Source organism: Rutilus rutilus (genome assembly GCF_951802725.1).
Source record: "Rutilus rutilus genome assembly, chromosome: 1".
NCBI classification, from domain to species: domain Eukaryota; kingdom Metazoa; phylum Chordata; class Actinopteri; order Cypriniformes; family Leuciscidae; genus Rutilus; species Rutilus rutilus.
The window spans coordinates 17191416-17210045 of NC_140209.1; the positions used below are offsets into that span (position 1 = coordinate 17191416).

Here is an 18630-nt window from a genome sequence, read left to right on the forward strand (position 1 = left end):
GCAATTGTAAAATATTAGTGGTCAAAGTCATAAACTGCATAAAATTCCTTATAATTCCCAATATTGACCTCCTATGGGTCATACTAGGCTAAAATAGACTCTTCTGATTGATGCAATATTTCATGTATGACCCATGAGGGACGTCAATATTGGGAATAATAAGGATTTTTATGCAGTTTGAGGAATTCTAAGGCTTAATAATGTCATTGATTCAGGAAAGCTGAAGGTTTATGGGAAGCAGCTCACTGTGTTTCACTCTCATATAAACCAGGAATAAATGATACAGTAACATCTCTCTTCTCAACTACTGCCACTGTAAGCTGTGATGATTGAACACAAACTGCATGTCATGATCAATATGAAAATATGATGTTAATGTCCTGATGCGTCTGAACATTCATCTTCTGCAGCTCCAGTCGCTTCAACAACACTGACTCCAGTCAGAAGCTCAAACTCTGAGAAGACATCAAGCCGAACTACAGCAGCAGCTTCTACACAAGGTTCATGATCACATGATCACTGTCACACATCATCAGTCTCTCGCTTCAGTGGTTTGCACTGGCTCTCACAGACTGCTTTATCATCACACATATTAGCATCAAAAAAAGCTCTTTAGTCAGATTTGTCAGTGAGTTTATGACATTTTGATACATATGACCGGTCTTGTACAGTCTGTGGTCTGATGCAAAATAATCATAATATACAGCTAGTGTAACTCACGCCACTGCTATGATAAATTAATAAAATCATAGTGAGGATTTATTAAACACAACTCATCCCATGTTAATGTGAGCGGCTCAAGCACTGATACTGTAGCTCTGGACTACAGCAATTTGTAAAATAAATGCCTTGACATTGTGTTCATGCATTAAAATATTATATATTTATATTTCCATTTTGTTTTTAACAGTTGTAACATCAACGACAGCAACAACACATTAAATGTCACACACATCATTCTCATCCAGACAATCCTAATCAATCATGTCACATTCATTTAGTGAACATATGAGGTACAGTCTGTTAGTGTACAGATGGCTTTTAATACATATCAATTTCTATAAAATCATCATCACAAGCATCAATTTACATGATAAATAAAGATAATTATGCTATTCAACGTGCCGTGTTTATGTATTTGGTTAAACACAGTAATATAAAATAAGTTAAATAAGTTATTTTTGTTTCACCAGGTTCAGTCCAAACTGGGTTCAGAGATGATCAGTTCTGTGTGGGTTAAGATGTCAGTTCCTCTTCTTTCTTTCTTCTTTAACCACTCGTGTTTCTCTAATAAACGAATAAACTCTTCCAAACCTCAACAGTGAGTTCATCGCTCTGAAAATACTCCTGAAAATATGTAGTCACACTAGTTCCACATTGCTAAATAAAAACTTTACCAAAGGTTATTAAAACAGTTCTGGAAGCACTAGAACAAAATACAACAATTAGGCAGAAACACATGTGTGTTAGTTTGACCATGACTTTTCCAGGTCTAGAAAATCCCTCTTTTAAATGTAGGCTATCTTGTATATCCAGGTTTCCAGGATTGTTTCCAAAACTATTTAAAAACAATTGCTGAATTTTGTGTTGTTTTAGCTTATTTTAATGTTAGGTTTTTTCTTCATACATAACATTTTGTACTGTTTGTACAACGTCTGTGCTTTTGTAATTTGGAAGCCCAAAGAACCACTGAAACAGACATTGAAATGTAAAATATCTATTGACAGCATCCAAAATCTTATATATGAAACCGTATCAGACATACAAATGTATATGAACCATCTAAGGTTCACAGAAAAATTTTAATAATAGAATTAATACATTTATGTTAAAAGGAAGGTTATTCTTTACATTTTTGTTAAAGTTGAATGGCCGTATTCTGTTGTTTAATATGATTAATGGTGGAAAAAAGACTGAACTGAGGCTGAAATGTACAGTATGTGTAATAAGCAAAGCTTCTGCCTACTGCTTTTGGGTCACTGCGAGTTGTGTTGATCACATAGATTATAATATAATAAATAAAATAAATATATAGGCCTACAGTTTGTTTTGAGCTTTTATTCTGTTTTGTTTTTTTCTAACCCTATAGACCAAAATAAACAAATAAAAATTTTTTTTTTACAAAGAGCCCATTTTTCTTGTGCATTTTCCCAGTAAAATGATTAACTCCCTACTAGGCTATCTATTGATATAGTTTTCAAACACACTGTTCACAGAAATAATTGAAATAGAAACAGAGCGCATTTAGGTATTGGGTTTTGTTTCTTGTTCCTGTTTCATGTATGTCATGTGATCCCTTGTTCTAGTCATGTGATCCTGCCATGTGTTCCCTTGTCTGATGTGTCATGTTGTCATTAGGCTTGTTCTTGAACCGGCGCTGCACAGACTGATCATTGAATGACATCAAAGTACCGCGAGAGCGAATAGAAAGTAGACGGCTCCTTATGCTTTTGAATTGCTCTCGCGGTACTTTGATGTCATAAACCGATCGGTCTGTGCAGCGCCGGTTCAAGTCGAACAAGCCTATTAGTTCATTATTTAATTGTTCACCGGTGTCCCTTGTCTAGTCGTTAGTCTTGTGTTGTATTTAAGCCCTCATGTTTGCCCTGTGTCTAGTATTGACTGTTTGTCCAGGTTTTTGTTCCTTGTTCTGAGTTTCATGCCTTGCCATGCCCTTGTTTTATGTTTTGAAGTAAAGTTGCATTTGGGTTCTCAACCAGCTTATCTCCAGTGGATTCAATCGTTACACAGATGTTCTCTTGTATACTTATGTGGGCTTCGAGGTCGCTAGCACCTTTACGACATGTACGTGCCAGCTTTCAGGTCATGCAGTCTGCTTTACACGGATCCCTACCGAGACGATAACACAGGAATTTTCTCTGTAAATCATCTGTGAATTTACATTTGGGCTTTTCTTTTACGCTGTTCAGGAGCCACTGTTGACAAGCATGCGCTGCTCTGTGTCTCTTGGCTGTTGCCGTGGTGCTGAGGGTAATGACTGAGATGCAATTTGACCAATGTTTGCGTTACTTACATGACCGATCAACCAATGGTGACGTGCGAGAAGGCGGGACTTAAAGCAATGCAAAAACGCACATCAACCCGAAACAGTACATTCAGATTCATCAATCTTAATGAATTCAGTCCGATTGAAACAAAAGGTGTGCATGTAAACATAATGAATGGCGACTGTAGAAAGCAAAAGCCGAATCCCCGACATTTTGGGCGATCTAGAAATCCCGGCCGGACGCATTTTTTCTTTAGGTCCAAAAAATAGGGCATGTCCGGGAAAGAGGACGTATGGTCAACCTAGTATCCACTGTGGCCTTGTGAGAGGCAGACTATCACCAAAGTGTGGGTTGCTTCACAAATAAAGTCCAGGCAGAGATCAAGTCACTTAACCAATACACTTTTCCAGCTTCTCTTTATGCTTTCTAACAAAAAACAGCCAGTCTCTCTGTCCTCAGCTCATTAACAGCTTTTCTCCTTCACTCACAACAGCTGTGTCCCTGGTGGTAACTGTAGTCCAGGACCAGGTGGCCATCTTGGTTTGTAGTCCCCATTGCTGCAGCCACCTAGATGGCACATACCTTGCCTCTATAACATACCCTCTCACGATGCCACGTCCATCTTTGTCTCCTTAAACGCAATTTTTTGGAGGTCGACAGCTTTATTTTATTTTTTTATTCATGATAAAAGTGCTCCACACGGCTCTAGGGGATTAATCATGGCTTTCTGAAGCGAAGTGATGCGTTTGTGTAAGAAAAATATCTGTATTTAAAACTTTATAAAGTAAAATAACTAGCTTCCGGCCAAATGAACATACGGATTCGACTTAAATCTAAAGCGGAACTTGAATATGAATATTTTTCTTACATGGCTTCGCTTCAGAAAGCCTTTATTAACCCCCCAGAGCCGTGTGGAGCACTTTTATCATGAATAGATGCACTTTTATCATGAATAGATGCACTTTTATGATGGATGGATGCACTTTTATGGACTTTCAAAACAGAAACAATCATTCACTGCCTTTATAAAGCTTTGAAGAGCCAGAATTTTCTTTTTTTATAACTCTGATTGTATTCGTCTGAAAGAAGAATGTCATACACACCTAGGATGAGTTGAGGGTGAGTAAATCTTGGGGTAATTTTCATTTTTTTTGTGGCATCGTGAACTAACCCTTTAAAGGAATAGTTCACCCAAAAATTATATTTGTCATAACTTACTCACCCTCATGTTGTTCCAAACCTGTATGAGTTTCTTTATTCTGCTGAACACAAAATAAGATATTTTAAAGAATGTCGGTAACTAGACAGATGACGGTAACCAACGACTTCCATAGTATTTTTTTTCCTACTATGGAAGTCAATAGCCACCATCAACTACCGTTTAATTTCCGACATTCTTCAAAATATTATTGTTTGTGTTCAACAGAAGAAATAAATTCATACAGGTTTTGAACAACTTGAGGGAGAGGAAATGGGTGAACTATCCCTTTAAAAGCTGCTTATAACTGTAAACTGAACATGCAATGGTGTAAAATACAATGGTTTTAATAGTTTATAATTGATGAATAAAAAATATTTTTGACAAGAACATTGTTTGGATTGTCTTTTGTTTTGCAGTTATTCTGAAGTTGCATTATAATATTATTACCTATAGATGTATATACTGTAATAACTACATATTATATAATTATAATATTATCATTATTAGTAATTATTTTAAAAATTAAAATAAAATTAAGCAGCAATGTATCAATATAGATATTACTGTACAATACCGTATAATTAATTACAGCAGAAGCAGACCAAATTACAGTAAAAATACAGTAAAGTACTGTTTTGTAGTTTACAGTACTGATCGTGTGTACTGTAAAGTGAATTACAGTATAGTTTCTGTAAATTGAAATACAGTAACTTGTTGGCAACCGTGCTGCCAGTAATGTATTTTTTGTGAAAATCGTTAACAGTGTGGTTTAGACCGACTCTGAAGTAGGACTAAATTAATTCTTCCAAAAGGAGTTCCTAGAAATAAAATTGTTCCTACTAGTTCCTGCGGTGTGAACACGGCTGAAAGCCCCTAATGATTTAGCCAGCTCTTTACTCACTCTGGATGAGTACAGTTCTTGGAGAGTGGGAAGGTTGTACCAGTGATTCTCTCAGCAGACTATCTGAGATCTGATAGCTGAGCTGAACCAGACAGTTCTAGAAGTGCAGAGGATTCAGTGACTGCAGAGTATACTTGTATCAGCAGCTCCTGTGACAGGTTGAACTTCTTCAGCTGTTGAAGGAAGTACATTGCTTTCTGGAGTCTATGTGATTGTCCCACTTCAAGTCCTGAGAGATGATAGTGCCCAGAACACTGCGGTCATGCCCAGTCATTTATGGATTTGGCCTTTGCAATGTTGGCTCCATTGTCTGTAGTTTTGACAATAGAGTCTATGTGGAACTCCTCCTTCAGGTCCTGAGAGATGGTGCTGAAAGACTCATGCTGTTCATGATGGTGAGTGGGAATGATGCTGGGGCGTTTCTCCTGAAGTCCACGATCATCTCCACTGTTTTAAGCGTATTAAAGGGATAGTTCACCCAACAGTGAAAATTAGCCCATGATTTACTCACCCTCAAATCATCTTAGGTGTATATGACATTCTTCTTTCAGACAAACACAATCAGAGTTATATTAAAAAATGTCCTGGCTCTTCCAAGCTTTATAAACATATGATGCTATTTCTATGCTTCAGTAGAGTAAAAAAGTTACATACAGCACCTTTACACTCAGATCTTGAAGAATTTGCAGTCCTGTGGCTCCCTCTAGTGCACAACATTAGTGGGTTATGAATCACATTGATATACAGTATATGGCTGATTTTCTTTTAAAGGGGTCACATAATGGTACATGCACTTTTACAAGTTGATTGTACTGAAATGTGTGTTGGCAGTGCCTGTACACAACCATCATAAAATGATAAAAATCCATCCAGTGTTTTTTTTTAAATCTTCTTATATGTTTCCTCCTGTCTCAAATCACGCTGTTCGATTTTGTGACGTCACAAAATCGACTCCCCTCCCACGATGGTTGATTGACAGCAGCGTTTCAACACAGACCCGCCCTCGCGAGCGAGCTGTCAATCATATCAGTGCCGATAGGCACGTTCATTGTTGATAGCTGGAGCACTGAGTAGAATGGCGTCTTCTCAAGAGATTGTGGTGTTCAGTTCTTGGGTGTAATAACGAACACAGAATCATATTCATGTTCCTAAATCCGTACAGCTGAAGACGCAGTGGCTGAGTTTGTTTTCGAAGGGAATATTCATTCCCCACGATCAACGTCAATGCTTTTCATGTTTGCGCGAATCATTTCACCAGACTGCTTTACAAACGAGGATCAGTATAGCTGTTTTTGCTAAGAAGCTGCTCCTGATAAAAGGATCAGTAGCCTACCAACTATTCGTGTTCCTGCTGCACCTCCAGAAGAGCTGAAGTGAGTGTAACGTTTTATTGACCTTTATATTAATCTTTGCAAATCGCTTGCACGCTTCACAATGAATGCGGCTATTTTTACACGGCATGTTTTCTTTGTATGACGTTATCAATATAATTAATATTAACATAATCCCACGTTTATAATGAACGACGCGTTATGGTTATTGTGTTATAGTGTTACAAACGGTGTACGCACAAAACAGAGGGGCGGGGTGAGCAAAGCTCATTATCATTTAAAGACACATGCACTTAAACGGCGTGCTGAAAACAGAGCTGTTTTTGACCAGGTAAAATTAGTGTTTTCTTACAATACTAATGAGAATTTTTAATTAAAGTATATTACAAACTTTTAATTTAGACCCTAAAGAATCATATTAGCTTGTACAAAAATGACATTATATGACCCCTTTAATGATTACACATTTTTTAATGATTAACTTTTTACTGATTATATACCCACATTAAGCTCAAATTCACTAATTTGTGGTACCTTATTTCATGCTTTAACTGTTGAATTATAAACTTGCTATGAACTCTAAACAACCCAGTTAAAATTTTTTTTAACATATTATATATCATTGGAAACATTACAAACTCAAGATTCAGCCTTTGAAACCCGTTTTGAAATCGGACCTTGTGTTACCAAAAAAAAATTGGTAAAATGGTAAAAAATGTTGGATTTAGGTCAGGCTGACTAATTGATCACAGATAACTTGAAGCAAATCATGTGACCAGCATACTCAAGACAGACCAGGCTGTATCAGTTTAACCTGTACATTTTATAATTTGTAAAAAAAAAAAAAAAAAACTCAGAATGCAAAGATTGTTACAAAAATTAATACAAAGTGAATCCCTATTTTATACCCAAAAGTGGCAATGTAACTCAGGTGTAACATATATTTCAAAACGTGCTAAATAACAACATGAACAACATTTTTATAAATTTTCTTTTTCAGCACCTTAAGACAATGTTCATAATTAATGTTAGTATTATTTTTTCAAAAGAAAAGTAAGTTTAATATATATTTACTTATCTCAAAATCTGAATGTCCTGCACCACTGGCAGCCATGTTGGATTTAGGTCAGGCTGACTTATTAATCACAAAAACTTTTTAAAGAAATCATGTGACCAGCATACTCAAGACAGACAGGCTGTGATAAATGATAAAAGGATTTGATGAAAAAATCATTCTTACGCCCCAAAAAAGACGACAAAAACTATGTTACACCCAGATCACATCGCCAGTTTTAGGGTTAAACTAGGAATTGGATTTCTTAATTTCTGCAAAGTTTCATATAACATATACTTTTCTCTTGTATAATACTCCTTGCAATCTTCATTAAATGTCTTACATTTACATTTTTTTTTTTTTTTTCACCTATCATAATGATTCATTAGATTCTATATCAATTGTTCTGAATCAGTCAATCTCTTTGTCTATCACAAAGGTTGCATCCATTTTGTAGCCAGGATCTATATGTCTCACCTTTTTTCCACAGTGTCTTGATTTATTGTAGTCAAATTCTTAATAAAAATTTGACTACAACCCAGAACACCACCATGACTACTGCTATGTTTATCAATGTTACCACAACACTTGACTTAAACAAGCCTTTCTCCTGTCGTTGTGTTATTCTGGGACACCTCTGTTAGCCCAACATCTCGATCCAGACTCTATCTCCTGAAAGATATAACATAAAGTTGAGCTCTCTGTTGTCACGGTTGGTAGATCCGCTGTCTCATTCTTGTCCTGTGTGTTTGTGTGTGTGTTAAATGTGTTTTGTTACGCTGATTGTTTCATGTGGCGTTACCGCTGATTATCTGTGATCAGGGGCAGCTGTATGTCATCTCACCAGCCTATTTAATGCCCTGTCTTTCGTCTCACGTTTGTCAGATCGTTGTTTGAGTATCCTGTCTTCGTGCCTGTTCCCTCGTGTGTCCTGTGTACTGGACTCTGGATTACTTCACCGCTGATCTCACCGTGGATTCACCATCACCCTCACTCTGCACCATAGGATTTGCCTGTCTCAGTCCCTGCGTCACGCTCTCCTGCTGTTGTGTTCCTGATCATCGATCTTCACCTTCGAGACACTGCATTCAGCGCTGGAGTTATTATTGCATTGTTCTGTCTTTACCATTGAGCATTTGTTATCTAATAAATACATCTTTGCACTTGCATTTGCTTCCGTCCAGTTTATCGTTACATCTGTAAGACATCTCTTAGTCATTAATCATTCGGCTCCTTCTTAAACACTCTTCAGTATTTGCTTCTGAAGTTCCAAGTTCTTGTTTTCTGTGTTAGAAGATTTTTCTCTTTAAATTGGGCTTTATTCCCCTTCTAAAACTCTACTAACACGTATTCCCCTTCTGTCAAGGGTTTTCTTAATTCGGTGTCAGATATCCAAGCCATTGCCAACAAATTTACATTATTTGTTTACAGCCTCGTTTACTTGCTCTGCCATGTCCAGTCTTGTTTCATATTTAGCTTTGTATCATATATGACACGTTATTGAACACTTTTATTCACGTTCAACTTTGCTTATTTTATTCTCTTTAACCTCGCTCCATCCAGAGACACACTATCAGTAGTTTTATTACCTCATAAATCTGCATTCTTGCTGTCTCTCTCTCACACACACACACACACACACACACACACACACACACACACACACACACACACACGTCTGGTTCACTATCTTTGTGGGGACTCTCCATAGACTTAATGGTTTTTATACAGTACAAACTGTATGTTCTGTCCCCTTACCCTACCCCTAAACCTACCCATCACAGAAAACTTTCTGCATTTTTACATTTTCAAAAAATACAATTTTGTATGTTTATTTACCCATTCCCCCCGCTGGCTGGTCCCCACAATGGAGGTGATCTCAGGTTTTACTATCCTTGTGGGGACATTTGGTTCCCACAATGTAATATAAATCAAACGCACGCACACACACACACACACACACACACACACACACACACACACACAAAAGTAGTCTAGAATGAGTTTGTTCTGTTCCATTCTAGGATCTTTAACGCAGTTATCACAAATATAGGTAAGAAACTTATTTTTTTATATCGTTTCACTCTTTTTAATTAAAAGAGCATGTTAGAAGTATTTTATACTCTTTCTTTTTTTCTTTTCTTTGGTCTTTAATTAGTTATTTTACACTCTTTGTAAGATACAATGTCTTTTTCTTTAAGGTAATTCTACCTTCCTTCCTTTCTTATTCCATAAATATAAATGTTTTCTTACTCCAACGCTCATTTTCTCAAATCATACTGTGTGTTTATCAAAAAAAAAAAAAAAAAAAAAAAACAACTTTATCTTTCTTAGTAATTAAATCCTTAAAAGGTTTAGTTGATAATAATGTTTAATTTACATTGTGCCTTTCCCAAGCTCAAGGACGCTTCACAATAACAGTAAAGAACAAACAATCAGTTCATACTTAGATGGACAATATACATTCGCCCAGTCTAAGAAATGAGAGATTGCAGTTGCAGATTATATTACAATTAAAATACAAACAGAAACAATTACAAAACAATACAGAAACAAAAACAAGTTATATTAGTAATACTATTAGTAACACTATTTAATAGTTAACTTCTTATTATCCAATTTTATCTACACAACCTGATGTTTGTCATTATATTGTTTATTTTTCTCTTTATCTTTTTGATTTACATTAAATTATTATAATTTAATGACTCCTCAATCTTTTCATCCCATCTTATGTCCTTATGATTTGCTCTAAAGAAACTTTTTAAAGTTATATTTTAAGTATATTCTCGGGTCTAAAGCATGCTGTCAGTAACTCCTCTATTGCTTTTATAAAGGGATTTACAATAGTGTCTTTATATTTACCAAAAGACTACAGGTATCTACTGCTACTAATATATATTTATTTTCCTACTTTTGACCTAAGATTTAAGGTCCAGCTATTTACAGTCAACACCCTTGGTCGACTCTTTCTGGTGTGATTCTAACATAATCAATTCTTATCATTTTTGTCTTCCCCTATTAATATAATTATCTATATTATCATTTTTAGGTTTACAGAATATTTCCTATAATTGTGTATTTTCTTAATACAACTGTCTCATTTTCTTTAATTATAATTCTTCTTTTTATAATTTATCTACTTCTTTGTTTCTTAAAGCTATCTCTGTGTTTCACGTTGAATGCTCATGCTGATAAATCACTGCTAGGTCCAAATTCCTCACTAGATCATTAATCTTCTTCCATAAGTCACTCTGTGTTCAACAGGTTTTATGTTAAACTTAACGAACATGTTCTCTCTCCAAATGTCTACGTTTGCATTTAAACTTGTCTCAACCTTTTTGCTCTCCGTTATAATAATAACTTGTGCAGCATTTATTTCTTTTAGCCTTTCTAGTGCTTTTAATACAGCTATAACTTCTACATATTGAGTAGTACCCAGGACTAAGCCCATGTCTCTTATTTCTTCACCCTTTTTATGTTTTATAATATACACCCAGTGAGCATTATACTCTTCAAGAGTCTTTGATCTATCTACTATCTTACCTTTAAATACATTCATATTTCTTCTGTCACATTTACACTCTTTATTTAATATCCTCACATTTGGATCTAAGTGTTTATTATCCTATTGTTGCTCAAATAAGTTTGGGTTTTTGCATTTTATACTTATCTTTAGTTTAATGCCCCTTTATTGTTTTATCTGTATTAATTAGTCTATTCCTTTATTTATTTTATTTATTTATTTATTTATTTTCTCTTGCAAGATCTGGTAATTCTGCATATCTTTTACTCATAGCTGCTATAGTTTCTTCTCTACAGAAAGAAATTTCTTTTCTGGATTTTCCCAGCTTAAATACTTGATTCATATTGGTATATTGCTCTTCTTATTCCTTGCTATTAATTGATAACCAATTAAATCTACATCTATAGATCAACCTCAAGAGCCTTCTCCTCATCTCTTCCTTCTAAGAGCTTAAAATAGTTTTTTTCACTCTTGAAGTGTTTTTATCTGCCTATTCATTACAACACAATGTATTGCCTTTTATTGTAGCATGCATTAGTCTATCTTTCTGACTAAATTCAGGAATTATATCTCTCATATAATTCATAAGCCCCTTTACTTTGTGTATCTTTCTAACTCTCTCTGGGGTTTTAGATCTGCTATCGCTCTTTCATGGATTGCTTAAATCTTTTGTTTCCTACAGATACCTAAGATCCTAACCATATCTGCCATTACTTCACTTTTATATATTGTATATATTAATTTTAAATCCAGCCTCGGCAAGCCAATTAACTTAAAACCTTTTATTATTATTTATATCATCAATATAAACTTCCACAGGTGATTCTTTAATAGAAATACTGCTGAGGAATTTACATATCCCTTTGGTAATCTCTGATATACGTAATGTTTGTTATTTACAGTAGAATAAGTCTTTTCTTGACTAACCTCTGCTAATGGAGTCGACCAAAAGCCATAAGCCAAATCCAATATTAAGAGAAATTAACCTTCCCTCAATTGTTCAACCGCATTAATACCATAACGCCTATCTGACTCTGTTACTCTGGTTAATGCTTTATTTGTTACTTATTTAAACGTTTCATCTATTGTTGGGATTTATTGTAAATAAATTAAATAAATTATTTATTGTACAGGGCCCGGTTCCCCAAAACGTTCTTATCGCTAAGTAGTTCTTAACCTATTCCTTAACCTCTCTCTTAACGTTATGGCACGATTCCCGACACGTTCGTACGCTAAGTATATCTTCTGTAAGTCACACTTTCTGGACCACTCTTAGCTTTACCTTATCACTGTTGCAGGTCTATACGAATATAATTCTGAAGTTTTAATACACCCAGACAGTATTCAATTAGGCTAATTCAACACACTTAGGAACATAAACAACTTTGGTAAGATATATCTTTTGAGTCTTCTTAGCGCGCTAAGAGTGAGCGTTATCAGGGAACCGGGCCCAGGACTGTTTGTTATTGCAGAAGTAATCTTCCTTAACTCAAATAACTCCTGTATTGCCTTATTTAATTCTTCTGTACCCATTATATTAATTGTATATTATCGTGGTAGTTTATGTATCTCACATAAAGTTTTTATGAGCATATTCTTCACTAATTATTAATAGTCTTTACTCCACAATCGTTTTTATATTTTCCATATAAGGAATTTCTCATAAAGCTCATAGTAATTCCTCTTTTAATTCTATAATTTTTTTCATTAACATGAGCGTCTTTACAGTGACAACAGGGAATTAAAGTGCAAGGACCATCCATTGGCCCAACGACGGAATCCAACGGCCTGGCGAAGGGATATTGCGTGTATGTCTTTTCAGCGCTCCAGTGAAGTTCACTGAATTTATTGGAATTTATTTTCAATATTAGTTTAGCTCTACGCTTAATCTGACTCCAATTTCAAATGATAATCAAATTTAGATTGTGTTTCTGAGTCATAAATATTGATTATGAATTAATTTAGATCTTTGATTATTCTGAGCATCTCATAATTTCAAATATTCATTCACTAAGGACCCAGTGTCACTTTGAGACGTCACGTCGCGAATGTGCGCTCACGATCACAAACTAGCCAGTCCTGAGATAGTCAGAGGGTGCAGTGCAAATATTTTACTCTATGCGGCCGCTCACTGCAGACCCATAGATGTAATTTTTTATAATAGATTCAGCGTACAACATGCTAAGTCAGGGAATAGTCAGAAATCAGAAGATCTTCCTAAGATGTGTCCCATGCTCCATTCATAGTGCCTTCAGTTTGATCTATCCTGGACAAAGATTTGCGGAAACACCAGACTGCACTTTAGTCCAGTGGTTCCCAATTCCAGTCCTCGTGACCCGCTGCTCTGCACATTTTGTATGTCTCTCTTAAGGCCTGTTCACACCGGGACGAATTTCGCGCGCGATATTCGCCGACGTTTAACGCCTCGTGACTAAACAAAGGGCGCCAATGTGAGTGTGCACACCGGCGCGAAAAACGCCACGCGTAAAAGCGTCATTTTTTAAAAAACGCCTCGGGTTCGTTTTTTTGGTTTGACGCGCTGCGTCAAAAACTATCCGACCAATGAGATTGCTGCTTTTGTTCACGTGTCTGGAGCTTCTGAAGTTACAGTAAAACACAACTTGAGGGCGCTCAAACACAAAACGGTCTTGCCGAGCACACATACATAACGGCGAAGAAGATATACACCAAGTAGCGTCTACACTGCCGGGAAGAAATAAGACGAGGAAGATGCAAGGCAAGATGAATGTAGAGCTGCTGGTCTCGGTGTCGGAACTTAAAGAACTATATGTCAAACGCGACGGCGACTACAAAAATCTTGATAAAAGAGAACTGTTATGGAGTGGTTTCTGTTTTACATTAAGCGCCATCTAATGTCAGGGAATGAATTTGCATGTTCACTCGGCACATCGTCAGCGAAAATCGCTTGGGTGTGAACACAAAAAACGCGTTGAAAAACACTGGCGAATAACGCGAGCCGATATTCGTCCCGGTGTGTAGGGACCTTTATCTGACACACTCAGTTCAGTTCATGGAGTCTCTCCTAATGAGCTGATGATCTGGTTCAGGTGTGTTAAATAAGGGAGACATACAAAATGTGCAGAGCAGTGGGTCCTGAGGACTGGAATTGGGAACCACTGCTTTAGTCTACTAAAAATAATGATTTCTGAAAAATGCAGAATAAATCAAGATGTAACATTTATTTGTCAGGTAAAAATGTATCATGCCAATTACACAAAAACACTGTTTAAAAGCCAATTCAGAGATAATAGATACATGACATCATTCACTCAAAGATGACTCTAAAAGTAAGCAATGTACTGTATTCCTGACAGAGACACACAGTGGTGTGTGAGTGTGTTCCAACAGGAAAACCCTGAAACAGCTCTGTATGGGGTGATCCTGGTTACAGGGTCCCAAAGACTGCTCTGTGACCTCACCTTAAATACCAGACCAGAACAAAAGGGGTTATACAAATGTTGTTTAGAGTTGTTTGGGCCAATCCATGTACCCCAGGGGGGCAACAACTGGTTTCTTGAGATATCTTAAAGAGATCTCACCCAGAGAGGAGAAACAGGATTCTCCTAAGTTCTCAATCTTTCTCATTAAACCAATGACTGCAATGAAATTAAGACCATTTTACCAATCGCACTGAGACACTTTAAATGAAACCAAACATGAAAAGGAAAAAACAACATATTCACAAGATACACCATGTGTTATATAGACATTCTTAATGAACTTTCAGTGTCTTGAGGAGGGAGAGGGGGGATGAGTTGAAGTCAAACAAGGGGACAAGGAGATAAGTTTGGGCAGGACAAGGTTCTGTGCTCTGTCTTTGCTATCTGCTGTCCAGGGTGCATTTTATGGCTTTATTGCAGGGTGAGTTTTGTTTTAGCAGGAAAATCAGTTCTTACACAACTCATCCCATGTTACTATTTCCATCTTGTTTTTTAATAGTTGTAACATCAACTACAGCAACAACACTGACTCCAGATACCACAGCAATCTCTCTGAATCAAGGTGTGTGTGAACGAACTACAGCAGCAGCTTCTACACACAGTTCATGATCACATGATCACTGTCACACACATCACCCTCGAAGGATTCCTCAATATTTGTGCATTTTAATGTTTTCATACAGGAAACGTTGTTTGTTTTAGATGCCGTCAATAAATAGATATTCAACATTTCAATGTTTCTGCAAACTTAGAAATGCAAGTGTGCTAGAAACTCACTTATAAGTTATAACATGAATATCTATGAATGAATAAAGCATCAAATAGATTTATTTTTGGTCAATGGTGATAGTCATTCTCCTCCTGACACCTTGAGATTGAAGTGAGAAGATAATAGATGACAGACTCGTGCACATATCCATCATTTCTGTGATGTGAAGCTCCAGTATTATGTAATGATGATGTTGTGTATATGTGGCATTATGTGTTGAACTGAACTAACAGACGTGATCCACAGATCCAGGAGAAACTGAAGTCAGTGTGACTGCTGGATCATTATACAGAGGTACGACACGTTCATTTATACTGACAGCTTTATAACATTAAACTATCAGTCAGTCTGTAAAAGCTTCATCAATAACTGTTGATAGTTGAATACCCTTGACTTCAGTCATGTACAGTTTCTCTTCTTCCTCTCATGTTTCCTGCAGTGATTGTGATTATTGTTGAGATCGCAGTATTTGCTGCTCCTACTATGATTCTTCTTCTGATCATATGTGCAAGAAGAGCTGGTGAGTTTTGAGCCGCACACAATCTGATGGACCAGGTAGGTCCTTCAAGGTCGCATGGAGAGGCAAGGTATCCAGAGCACATCAACTGACCACAGGGGTTCCCCAGGGTTCAGTTCTTGGTCCCCTCCTCTTCTCCATCTACACTACATTACTGGGACACATCATACAGGCACACGGTTTTTCCTACCACTGCTATGCTTTTATTTTGCAGGGAGGAAGGACTCGAAGCACCCAGAGGAAATAGAGATGCTTGCAATATTACAATAAAATACTGGTGAGTTTTGAGCAAATCTGCAACAATATTTAAAATAGCAAAAACTTACAGAGGATTGTTTATCGTTTTATTTTCTTCTTCTCAGAAAACAAAGAAAAAACTCTGATCATCCTGAAGAAATAGTGACACCAAGTTTAGATTAAAATGTGTTTTTTTTTCTTATTTATAAATTTAGATTTATTTTATTTTCATTAACATCCTAGTCAACACGTTGATCTCACAGTGATCTCTCCATATGATCACAATGTGAGTCACAAGTGTAATTTTGGTTGAAAATGAAAATTGGGTTGATGTGTCAGGCCGGCTACACACTGGCTTCGTGGCGTGTCCGTTTTTATTTCATCTCCCATGTTAACAGATTAGATCTTGCACACTGCCTGCGTGACACACACGTCTCAGGTGCGGAAGAAAACGCGTGCATGCTAGAAATATGAACCGACGCCTATTTTTCGCGCAACACGCAAGCATGTTGGAAGCGTTTCCAGGCAAAATAGAATAGGGAAGGATGTTTATATGTCATTTTGATATGAATACATATTAATAAATGATATTTTGATGTTTGGAAGTCTCTAGGTTTTGACATAAATGCAGATATAAATGTAATTTAAAAAAGAAATAATAATAATTACCGATTTTCAAATATTGCACCTGTCAATACAGAACAAAATATTCTGTAGCCTATTTTGCCGTCAAAACTGCAGACGTTGTCTTTGCTGTATCGTCACCTAGCAGCAGCAGCGCCGCGTCAGACACGTTTCTGGTGTGCAAAGACATAGAAAACGCCACGCTCACGCACCAGAAACGCCACGCTGGGCAGCCAGTGTGTAGCCGGCCTAAACATTTGATGTCAGGCTCCAACTTCATTAAACAACTCCACAAACAGCATTGCCAGCTTCACTTATTACTAACCAGACTGACTTTATTTCTGTCATATGTGTGGAAAAGTTCTTATTGAGATTAATAGAGGTTTAGATGTTGATGATTTGTTAATAATAATAGTTTGGTTTGATGTCATCATTATGGTGATCAGTGTTTGCTTTAGTTGGTCAGTTTTTCTCTGGCTGCTGGAACTGTGTGTTATGGCAAGAACAGTGAGATAAAAATGTGATCAGATGATGTCATCTACTTGATGATGATGATACCGATATAATCATCATCTTGTGCTCTGATCAGCTGATCTCTTCTAGACTGTCATGTGTGTTATTAATTTCATATAATTGATTATATTAATTCTACAGTATGACAACCAAAAGTATTTTAATAAAATAAACTGTAATTGCTAATCAAGGTCTTCATGATTACTTCAACATCAAACTACAGCAGCAGCTTCTACACAAGGTTCATGATCACATGATCACTGTCACACATCATCAGTCTCTCACTTCAGTGGTTTGCACTGGCTCTCACAGACAGGTTTATCATCACACATACCATCTACAAAAAAAAAAAAAAAAACTATTTAAATAGATTTGTCAGTCTATGACATTTTGATACATGTCTTGTACAGTTTGTTGTCAGAATCAGAATCAGAAAGAGCTTTATTGCCAGGTATGTTTGCACATACGAGGAATTTGTTTTGGTGACAGAAGCTTCCACAGTTCAAACATACTAACAGTGACAGGACACAGATAATACAAATAAAATAAATTAGATTTAGTAAAATACACAAAATACAAATGCAAGGACATGTAAATAAGACGTGTGGTGTGTTAAATAAATGAATGTTTAAATGGTGTTTAAGTATTTCACATGTTTATTGCCAAGTGGAGGCATTAACTGTTCATGAGGTGGATTGCCGGAGGGAAGAAACTGTTCCTATGCCTGGCCGTTCTGGTGCTCAGAGCTTTGTAGACAGTTCAAAGAGGAAGAGGCCTGTGTGTGAGGGGTCCAGGGTGATTCTGCCTGCTCTTTACTCACTCTGGATGAGGACAGTTCTTGGAGAGTGGGGAGAGGTGTACCAGTGATTCTCTCAGCAGACTATCCGCTGTAGTCTTCTGAGATCTGATAGCTGAGCTGAACCAGACAGTTCTAGAAGTGCAGAGGATTCAGTGACTGCAGAGTATACTTGTATCAGCAGCTCCTGTGACAGGTTGAACTTCTTCAGCTGGTGAAGAAAGTATATGTGGAATATGTCCTAGTATATGTCCTACTTCAGGTCCTGAGAGATGATGGTGCCCAGGAACCTGAATGACTCCACTGCTTCCACAGTGCTGTTCATGATGCTGAGAGTGGGGAGTGCAGGGGGTTTCTCCTAAAGTCCACGATCATCTCCACTGTTTTGAGTGTGTTAAGCTCAAGGTTGTTATAACTGCACCAGACAGCCAGCTGTTCAACCTCCTTCAACAGCCTGTAAGCAGACTCGTCACCGTCCTGGATTTGGCCGATAAGTGTGGTGTCGTCTGCCAACTTCAGGACTTTGACAGAGGGGTCTTTTGCAGTGCAGTCGTTGGTGTACAGGGAGAAGAGCAGTGGGGAGAGAACGCACGCCTGGGGGGTGCCAGAGCTGATTATGCAGGTGTGGATGAGAATTTTCCCAGCCTCACTAACTGTTGCCTGTCTGTCAGGAAGTTGGAGATCCACTGACA

General features: G+C 37.0%; 2 protein-coding genes across 3 annotated transcripts in view; one reads left to right on the forward strand and one right to left on the reverse strand.

The window, feature by feature from the left end:
• Positions 1 to 18630, reverse strand: part of LOC311291374 (uncharacterized protein) — a 668579-nt gene that overhangs the window by 392803 nt on the left and 257146 nt on the right. The window lies entirely within an intron of this gene.
• LOC311291416 (uncharacterized protein) overlaps positions 1 to 18630 on the forward strand; it is a 57828-nt gene that overhangs the window by 12656 nt on the left and 26542 nt on the right. The window contains exons 4-5 of one of the 2 annotated variants that reach the window (XM_084410453.1): positions 411 to 500; positions 1194 to 1371. The exons of the other annotated variant lie outside the window; for it this stretch is intronic. Coding sequence (XP_084266579.1) covers positions 411 to 500; positions 1194 to 1240 — 137 coding nt within the window. The 3' untranslated portion in view covers positions 1241 to 1371. Of the gene's footprint in view, positions 1 to 410; positions 501 to 1193; positions 1372 to 18630 lie in introns of those variants that run through there. 2 annotated transcript variants of the gene reach the window in all.